A 9,943-nucleotide genomic window follows, 5' to 3' on the forward strand; every position below is an offset into this window, starting at 1 on the left:
TTGTATAGTTTAAAACAAGCTCCTAGACAGTGGTACAAGAAGTTCGATAGTTTCATGAGTATCAGTGGTTTTACCAAATACCAAGCAGATCATTATTGCTACATCAAGAAGTTCGACAACAACTTCATTATTTTATTATTGTACGTTGATGACATGCTCGTTGCAGGCTCATACATGCAAGAGATTATAAACTTGAAGAAAAAATTGTCGAAGCAGTTTGCAATGAAAGATCTGGGCGCTGCAAAGCAGATTATTGGGATGAGGATTAAGAGAGACACAAAGTCGGGGACTTTGATGTTATCACAGGCTGAGTACATCAACAAAGTATTCTCCAGGTTTAACATGCAAGATGTTAAATCAGTAAGTACACCTTTAGGTGTTCATTTTAGACTCTCCAAAGAATAGTACTAAAGACAGAGGAAGAACGTGCACACATGGTGAAGGTGTCGTATACATCAGCAATTGGAAGTCTTATGTATGTCATGGTTTGTACCAGACCAGTTATTGCTCATGTAGTGGGAGCTGTTAGCAGGTACATTAATAATCCGGGCAAGGTACACTAGGAAGCGGTCAAATGGATCCTCAGATATCTGCGAGGTACCACAAACAAAGCACTTTGTTTCAAAGGTGGAGATACGATACTGACAGGCTATATAGATGTTGACTTAGCCGGAAATGTTGAGATCACAAGGAGCAATACAAGGTATGTCTATACTCTAGGAGGAACCGCAGTGAGTTGGGTTTCTCAACTACAGAAGATAGTTACTCTCTCCACAACTGAAGCAGAATATGTCGCTGTTACGGAAGCCAACAAGGAGATGGTTTGGCTCCAAAGTTTCTTGGAAGAGTAAAGCAAGATGCAAGAAACAAGAAAAAAATGTCTTGTATTGCGACAGTCAAAGTGCTATCCATCTAGTAAAGAATCCGTCTTTTCATTCTAGGACGAAACACATACAATTACGATATCATTTTATTCGGTCTCTTCTGGAAGATGGGATTTTGAAATTTGAAAAGATTAGTGGAGCTCAAAATCCGGCAAGCATGTTAACAAAGACGATGACTACGGACAAACTGAAGTTGTGTTCAGCTTCAGTTGGCATGCTAGAGTAACAAGACCACAAATACTATTGCATTGATCGAGGCGTGAAGAAAGATTAAAATCAGTCTTCAAGTGGGAGATTGTTAAAAGTTAATTCGGGTGGCCAACCAACAATTGTTGAAAATTCAAACAATTGTTAAAAGTTAATTCGGTGGCCAGCCAACAATGGTTGAAGATTTTAAAGTAATTTTCGGTGAGTTTGCTGGCAGAAAAAACTTTCGGTGCAAGTGGTCAGAAATTGTTGAATTTCATGCTTGGGATTATTGCACTTTAGTCCCTGCACTTTAGGGTATTTTTAAAGATTAATCCTTAAGCTTCAACTATAAATACCATTACCCATTTAACTTCAAAATCATCCCAAATCACCCCAAATCATTTCTTTCTCTCAATACTAGAGAGCTTTCTTGTGAGTTGTGAGTGCTTTTTAAACACCTGTAAAATTTCTCTCTTTAGTAAAAGATCTGCAACAGTCCGGAGACGTATGCATAATTAGCTGAACTCCGTTATCAATTTCAAGTATTATTTTTCCGCTTTTATTTCACAGTCTCACTAATCTAGATATAGGGAAATTACTCATTTATTTCCCAACATATTTTACCCTAAATTTAAACATTTTTAATCATTATATTTTAACATTTTTAATCATTATATTTTAACATTTTTAAATTTTTAGTCTTGAGTTAAATATTAATCATAATATCCATTAAAATAAAATCTTTTAATTCATTATAATTTATTCATTCTGTCCATATATTATTTAAGTTAAAATTGAAATTCCATTTTTTTTAAATATATATATATATATATATATATATATTATGACTGACCAAGTTAAAATACATGAATAACTTGGTTGCGAATGGAGCAAACTAGGTTGAGAGGGTCGCCCTCGCCTCTGCAATACCCGATTTGGATTAGTCAGTCAATAGATTGAATACCAATGATTAATTCCAAAAAAAATACATGAACAACTTGTGTCTAGTACAAGGACTAAAAACAAAATTTTACCTAGTTTGCATAATAATAGCTAACACGATGTTGAAGGTCGTATGAAGAACTTTTGTGCAGTTCATGGTCCTTGTGAAACTTCTCCAGTGACTTCAATACCACGAACCCATTTCTTGGTCACAGCGACCGGTTTAGAAGGCACACTATCATCCTTCAACTGAACTTTGGTTCCATTTACCGTAGAATTCTTCTCGTGTTCGATCGCCCGTTTGTTTCGAACAGTTTGTGTTGCTTAGATGAACCCGACTTGATCAAAGTTTTGAAGCCGAGAGTCGATGAACTATGGTTATTCGGAGAAGCAAGTTGTACATCGCTGTCGTCGTTCCCTATCTTTGGGAAAATGAAGCTGAGGAGATCAAACTCCTCATGCTTGCTAAATGAAAGGGATTGGTTCACGTTTACTTCTTTCGATTCAGCTTGGTTCGAACGGATGTTTCCTAACTGCATTTTGTTCACCACCTGGCTAACGGGTTCAAACGAGTCGACTCAAATGTATCCGATGTTCTTGTCGAATGCAATTTGTCCGATCTCTATCGACTCAATTGATCAAACTGCTTCAGCTATAAGTTTTCTGGTTTCAATAAGGGATGCTCGAGCAACAGGGCTCTTAATTGCAGCGACCTCGAGGGCCTTTGCAGCCTCCTCGGTTTCAGCAATTAAAAGTCTGCAGTGTCATATATGCAAGCGCCAAATTATCCAGTGAATTAGCAGCAGCCTACTAAAAATTCTGGAAGATGATGCATGGGAATGATTTAACGGAATTTTCGATATGGCATCAATAGCATTAACGTAATATGCTTATGGAACATAAGAAAAGACTAATCTCGCTTTTTCAACAGTTTCAGTTTTCTTTGTTTTTTCAGCTGCTCTTTGTGCTCTTATGTTCTTCAACATCTCGAGCTTGGAACTGGCCATAGGATCCTTGTAAAGTGGTTTATTTCATCTTCATATCCTTATCCGCTCGATTGGGCTAATAGTCTCACTAGCAGAAAAATCGATTATATCGCTAGCGTTCCATTTCAAAGGGCTCTGTTTGGATTGTGTACCAGCTGTTGGCTTCCTCTTCTGTTTTCTTTCAGCCCCAGATGGAATGCCATGAAATTTAGCCAACCCGGAGAAAACTCTCGCGGTATTCCTATTCAGAAAATAACGAGAAACGAAACCCCCGCGTTTAGATGCAAAGCTATAAAATCTATGAAGCGGCATCGGAATAATACAATCCGTATATGCCTCTGATCAGTCATAATTTTCAGTGCTGATACGGATGAAAAAGAAAAGAAAAGTGCAAGCATTTACGGGATCAGCCCATTTGGCCGCAATGGCTTCTGTGATTTTCCTTCTTTGTTCAAGGGATTTTGGTGCTCTCTTGCTACCTTTCGGTCTAGGCATCGATTTCCTTTGTTCAACACTTTCCAGCCACTCCTTTGTCAACTGTTCATCTAGTATCTTATAAGAATCCCATTGTAGCTCTTCCTCGCCACAATAGCTTTTTCTAGATGCTTAAGCGATCAAGTTCATCCACTCAAAGTGGCAAGTTTCCTGCAACATTAACTTCCCTCGACGCCTTTCCCATCCCATTCGGACTCGCACTCCGATTTTCACTCTCATCTCTTCGCTGTAGAATCATATGAAAAGAATCAGCTTACACATTAACAAGGTCAAAATGAAAGCATACATACATATATATATATATATATATATATATATATATATATATATTTGAAGCACCCACCTCTGAGCATGTCCAAGGTTAACCAACTTCATTTTAACCTGCATTTCGAAAAATCTACGAGTAAATAAACTATTATGTTATTCCATTCAAAGTTATCTACATACGAGATAAAGAAAATATCAATTGTTTTAAGGCGATCTCCTTATTCAAGTGATAGCACCATTGACTTCCCCATAAGTGTGAGAATTCAGACCACACTGAAACAGACTATGCATTCAATGGTTTGCTTTATTGGCGTTTTTGCTTAACTAGTTTCCACGATCCCAATCGGCATTAGTATATCATTCATCCTATCGAAAATTATGATGGAAAAGAACCTACATGGACCGGTTACGATGAATTAATAGATGATTGATTCTACCCCAAGCAAACATAAAACACACAAAGCTCAATCCCCGTGATAACATGAAAATTTCTTACATGACATCACCTTAGGATTCTGCATTGCAAGCCTTGTTCTCTCCCTTATCCACTGAAGCGTCTCTGATGCAGATAGAAATGAAGACATTTGTGGTAACATTGTAATAAATCAACAATGCACGAAAGAAAAACGAACCAGAATTTAATGGAAATTACCTGCACTGTGCTTCCTACCTTTGTTCGAAGGTGTGTTTCCTTTATTCTCTTTAGAAATCCTCATCCGCCTCAACTTTTCGCTCTCTTCCAATTCATCATCCGAGTCTCCCGTCTCCAAAGGTTCAGGCTGAGTCGATGTGGCGCCACTGAGCTGTAAATTATTGTTGCGCCCATCTTGTTTCGGAATCGAGCACTTTGGCTTGAGGGTTGCAACAGCTCTAACCTGGAGTTTCCCACAGTGGCTCTCCTGGTGCCCCAAATGAAAATTTATCCTCCAATGAATAGGGGAGGATTTCCATGGATTTGACAAAACTTGAACACTCACTGGAACCACAGGGCTTTGCAAGGAAGGTTTAGCAGTGCATTGGCAATATCTGTTTCAGGCAGCCAAGCACAACAATAAACATGCTCATCAGCTCATGGTTAATTTTCAGAGAAAGAAAATTCACAAATACAAGAGAAAACCAAATTTGAAAATTGGAATTTTAAAGCAAGAGTTGTTCTGAACATAAAAGAACCAGAGCAGGGAAAATTAAAGACACCAAGAATTCTTAACACCCTGACCATACAAATTCCATAAAATTAATCCAAATTCAACAAATACAAAATTTAACCTAAACATGTAAATGTTTGCTAATTTCTTCATCAAGCATCCAAAGTAGTAAAATCTTGAAGTAAGGTAAGCAAAAAAGCATACCTAGTAAAGGCATGGGAGCTCATTCAGCCCAAAGAATCAGAACTTGGAATCTTATCTCAACAAAATTTAATTAAAAAAAAAAAAGCGAGAAGCCGACATTCCAGCAAACCTGGAAGAAGAAAAGGAGAGAAACAGAGTCTCGGAGAAGAATTACGAATTTGAGATACAGAGACAATCACACAGGACCATGCACACTAGTACTACTTCTCTGACGCCGGGTTTTGGATAACGATGGACTAATATTTCCCGGTTTTTTCGTCCCGGATAACGGGTTTTTTATTTAGCTAATTAGGGCATTTTGATTTTTAATTTGAGATTTATAGTATTTTTTCCCATATTCACGAGTGATAAGTTTTAATAAAATATAATTTTTTATTAAAATTTATCACATCAAATTATATTTCACTTTAAAAAATATTATATATCCTAAAATAAATTTTTACTTGTCTTATTGAACCAATTTTACCAATATTTCCCACTTGTGAAAGCCTCCGTTGGGCCTGCTTATTTGGTGGGTTGGGTTATATTCATCAAATCATCATGGATTTTTGGTCGAATAGTGTAAATAGGTAAATTATTTGGAAAAATATGACAAATTATTTTAGGATATATATCATTTTCTACTATATTTATGGAACTCGTCATGTTGAGGTGATGAAATCTAATAAAATATTTTTTTATTAAAATTTAAATAAAATGATGCCTGAGGCCCTCCACTTTTCAAAAAAAAAAAAACAATGTTGCCCTCCACTTTTTTTCTCAATGGAACCCTCCAATTTAGAAAAAAGATTGGTCCTTTAACTAATATTTTTTGTTGTTAACTTACGAGGTCATTACTTTAAGCTGATGTTGCACGTTAAGCAGGTTAATATCTTATTTTTTTTCTCTCAATCTAACTCTCCAAAATAAGAAAATAACTCAATGACCTTATTAATGATGTTATAAATGAGAAAATTATACCATTAATCATTTAACTATCTTTTCTCTTCTATTTTAGTCACTAAATTTTAAAAATATTCAGTTTAATCACTCAACTTTTGAATTACTCTTATTTTGATCATCATGATTTATTTTATTAATATTTATGTATGATGTAGCATTTATTATTCTTATTTTATTAATATATGATTAAAATAATATTATTTAAATTAAAATTTTAAAATTATATTGAAACAAAAAAATATTCCAAAATTATAATTAAATTAAAAAAATATTTCCTCTGGTTTATATATTTCCAAATCTCCACTCTCCTCCTTTATCCACTCATTTCATTTTTCTTCCTTTTCAACCAAAGATTTTTTTTCTTCTTCCATTACTTGATCAAGTAGCTCATTCTCAGTTTTTCAATTTTTTTACAAGTTAAATTTGGGTTCACTGAATCTGGTAATGAAATAAAAAAAAGAAATCTTCGGTTGAAAAGAAAAAAATGTCACATCATACATATGCATTAATAAAATAAATCATAAGGATTGAAATATGAGCAATTCAAAAGTTGAGTGATTAAATTGAAAACTATTAAAGTTTAGTGACCAAAATAGAAGATAAAAAAGGGGAGGGTCTTGAGTTGAAGTGACATATTGAGAGAAAAAATAGGATGTTACCCTTTTGCCTAAAATTTATCACATCAAAGTAAAATGTTTGAATAAAAAAATATTTTTATAGAAACTTGTTATCTCAACGTAACGAGTTTAATATATTATAAAAAATACCGTAGATCTCAAAATAAAATTGTATTTAACCTATTTTATAAATTTAATTTTTCGGGCTGCCCTATTGGGGAAAAAATTCGATCATCATGAATGTAAGTGAAAGAGAATGTTAAGCTTAAACAATTAGTTTCTTTAACTGAACGTCTATCCAACATGTTGATAGCGGACAAAAGAATACATCAAAACCAAGAATAATAACATAAAATCTTCAATGACTCCTACATTTCAGTCGCAATTATTCCCACTAATCATCCTCCATTTCCCAGTTGACACGGCGGCGGATGCTCCATATCACCACCTTGCTTGATTACCGGTCCAACAAACGCAACCATAAAACTCGATTCAGCACCCTTCCATTTTCCCATACCAAAAAAACAAAACACACGATTCATTAACCAAAGATATGCTCTCGGAAATCTGGGTTTCCACGGCTTTGTTCGCCGCCGGCTGCTTTCACGTTTAAAGCAAACGGTTCGCGAGTATCGGCGGCCATGAAGTTGAATGTTGCGTAGTGTGCATTAGTAGGGTTTCCCGAGGGGAAAAACTCCGGTGGCTAAGGTGTGGCCATGGTTTCCATGCTTGCTGCATCGATGCATGGCTTAAAGTTGACACGACTTGCCCTATTTGCAGGGTTGACGACGCCCCTGAACGTTGCTTTCTCGTTTCTCCCATGCTTTCTTTGTCTAAAAGGGTCGGAAAATGGATCCAAAACCCTCTTTCGTCGGAGCTTACATTGCCGTTTTGCGAGAGTTTTGGGTATGTTTAGCGAAGTTAGCCGACATTACGACATGATTTCTTTTTGTTCATCTGTTTTTGTTTACAAATTACACTGTAGTCTGCATAAAGCCATTCTTTCTACGGTTCATGTACTTTACGAAACTTGTATTCATGTACTTCTAACTTCCTACAAATTGGATAAGGAGAGGATTGAATTCCTATAATTAAAAGCAGAGTGACTGAATTTCAAAGTTGAAAAAGTTGAGGGACTTGAAAAAAAATTATGCATGGTAGCTAGAGATTTAACAACTTTCATTTGTGTTCTTAATGCAAGCAATATAAGCCTTCCCCTTGAATACAATGGTAATATTCTAGATTAGCCCCTTTCAGAATTAATAATTTGATATAAGTCCTTTAACCCCTTTTAACTAAAAAAAAGTTCACTTGCAACTAATTTTAGAAATGGAATTTCAATTTCGTTGACTACATGAATCACATATGATCTAAATTAACTAGGAGAGCTGGTTCTAGTTGCAACTCACAAAACCCTATATGTCAAATATCCCACCATAATTGATAGATCCAGTTACCTCATTAAATGTCGCGAAGTTCCCCAGTTTTTGCCCCATCTCGAATACCCAATCATTGATACAACTATGTCACCAAATAGACAGGTCCATAGGAGTTGACATGATAAGGATTGTTAAGCCGGTCAAGACTCGTGTAAGGCAACTCATTCTCCATCTTCCTTCTAGGGGCGAAAAGGACCGAGAACGGCGGCCCCGACAATGGACGCAGGCTTGGTGTTTCGACCCCCTTGGTGGTTCCACACAACGGACCCGAATCGTAATGTTTATTAGAAACATGGACAGGATCCGAACCCGGTTTGCTCTTCCTGTCAATTTTGCACCATGAGAAGAGTGAGTGTCTCCATGATTTCTTGCTCTTTTTCGCAGCCCCTGATCTTGTTTCGGAACATGAAGATGACCGCTGCAAGTTTATGCCCCTTGCATGCTGCCTTGCGTCTTCTAGAAACTGAAAAACGAACACACCCCATAATTGGCTTTAGATACTGGAATTTTGATCTTGAAGCAACAGAATAAGAAAAGGGTTTGTGTATCTACCTGTGAAAAGTTCACCCGAGGATCGAATTCATAGCAAGAACGATCTTTCGTCTCGTGTTTCGGACTTGTCGGAGAGTTGCTCATGGTTTCCTGGGAGTTATAAACACCAAGATTGTAGCATAAATCAAGATAAGATAACAGAGAAGTAATAAAGAAGCAAAAAATGAAAAGGGGCAATGGTTGATTTAGATCATAAATGAAGGAAATGGATATTTCTTGAACTCCAAGCACTGGAATGATTTTCAACAAAGGGAAGGGGGCAACCACCAAACTTGAAACCCCATCAAACCCCCTATATTGGAGATTAATGGAAACTGAAAACAGTTTTTGGTAGTTGAAATGACAAGCTTCTACATATATAATTTATACATCAAGATACGACAAGGGTTATGGATATTAAGATTCGAATATAGCTATAGAATTAAATATGAGTTTTTAACTTTTTTTGTATATTTGGTATATGTAAAAGTACAGCAGTGGGGTAGATAGCCCTTTGTATTAATTCTGTCAAGTACCCCAAAATAATACTGCAAAAGCCAATAGATATATATGTAGGCAGCTAAACAACGTTTCAACTAAAGAAGCACGCCACATCAAAATTAAAATAATAAAAATAAAAGAATTAATGGGAAGGAATGAAATCATTGTCTTGGCTCAAATTAAACCTACTCATCAAGGCTGGCCCGGAAATTGAGGTGATTTCCGACATAGGTTCCCATTATTCAATTTCAGCCGAAAGGGGACATGAATTTTATTAGCCCTGAAAAGTGAAAGTTCAAAATTGCTGATCCCATGTTAGCATAGTCAGGACAGCGGCCAATTAATAGTTAACCAGTTCCTGATTTAATGGTAAAGTTCTGTTTTTTTCCGATTTGAATTGAACAATATATTAAGTATACTTAAAGTTGTGATTATATTTTCTCAAATAGTTTTGGTTTTTTTTATAATTATAGTTGATAGTTATCACTAGTAGAGGATGAGGAAGAAACAGATATCGTCAACGTTCGTACGCACGACCTGTGAATCAAATAATGCTCGACCTCGTCTCATCCATTACAACCCTAATAGAGTATTACACTGCCCGTGTTATGATTCAAAACAGGATTTAACTAAAAATTGACCAACATTAAAAGCATGTACGTTTCAAACTCAGTAGTTAATTATCAACATGAACTTTAACATAGGATACATAATCAGTCAACATCCAACTTAACCTTCCTTGGAATCTTATCAAAACTCCCCTATACTTTCTTTCTACTAACATGACAAGCCTAAGGAGCA

At 35.9% G+C, this 9,943-nt stretch overlaps 1 protein-coding gene and 1 pseudogene across 1 annotated transcript; both read right to left on the reverse strand.

The window, feature by feature from the left end:
• Window positions 1–2,639: 2,639 nt before the first annotated feature.
• On the reverse strand, window positions 2,640–5,323 carry LOC120121265 (annotated as a pseudogene).
• Window positions 5,324–7,963: 2,640 nt separating this feature from the next.
• Window positions 7,964–8,966, reverse strand: LOC120121263. The gene is made up of 2 exons (XM_039140665.1): window positions 8,663–8,966; window positions 7,964–8,573 (listed from the first exon to the last, which is right to left on the reverse strand). The coding sequence occupies exons 1-2, from the start codon at window positions 8,744–8,746 to the stop codon at window positions 8,193–8,195; spliced, it is 465 nt and encodes a 154-aa protein (XP_038996596.1). The 5' UTR covers window positions 8,747–8,966; the 3' UTR covers window positions 7,964–8,192.
• Window positions 8,967–9,943: the final 977 nt, after the last annotated feature.

The sequence above is a fragment of the Hibiscus syriacus genome, unplaced genomic scaffold (assembly GCF_006381635.1).
Source record: "Hibiscus syriacus cultivar Baekdansim isolate YM2019G1 unplaced genomic scaffold, ASM638163v2 tig00110365_pilon, whole genome shotgun sequence".
In the NCBI taxonomy this organism is placed as follows: domain Eukaryota; kingdom Viridiplantae; phylum Streptophyta; class Magnoliopsida; order Malvales; family Malvaceae; genus Hibiscus; species Hibiscus syriacus.

Bases quoted from the DNA above. Each gene is read 5' to 3' on its own strand.
- LOC120121263 (XM_039140665.1), bottom strand. From the start codon at position 8,746: ATGAGCAACTCTCCGACAAGTCCGAAACACGAGACGAAAGATCGTTCT. The intron at 8,574-8,662 runs GTAGATACACAA...TTCGTTTTTCAG, and splicing joins CTCGGGTGAACTTTTCACAG to TTTCTAGAAGACGCAAGGCA.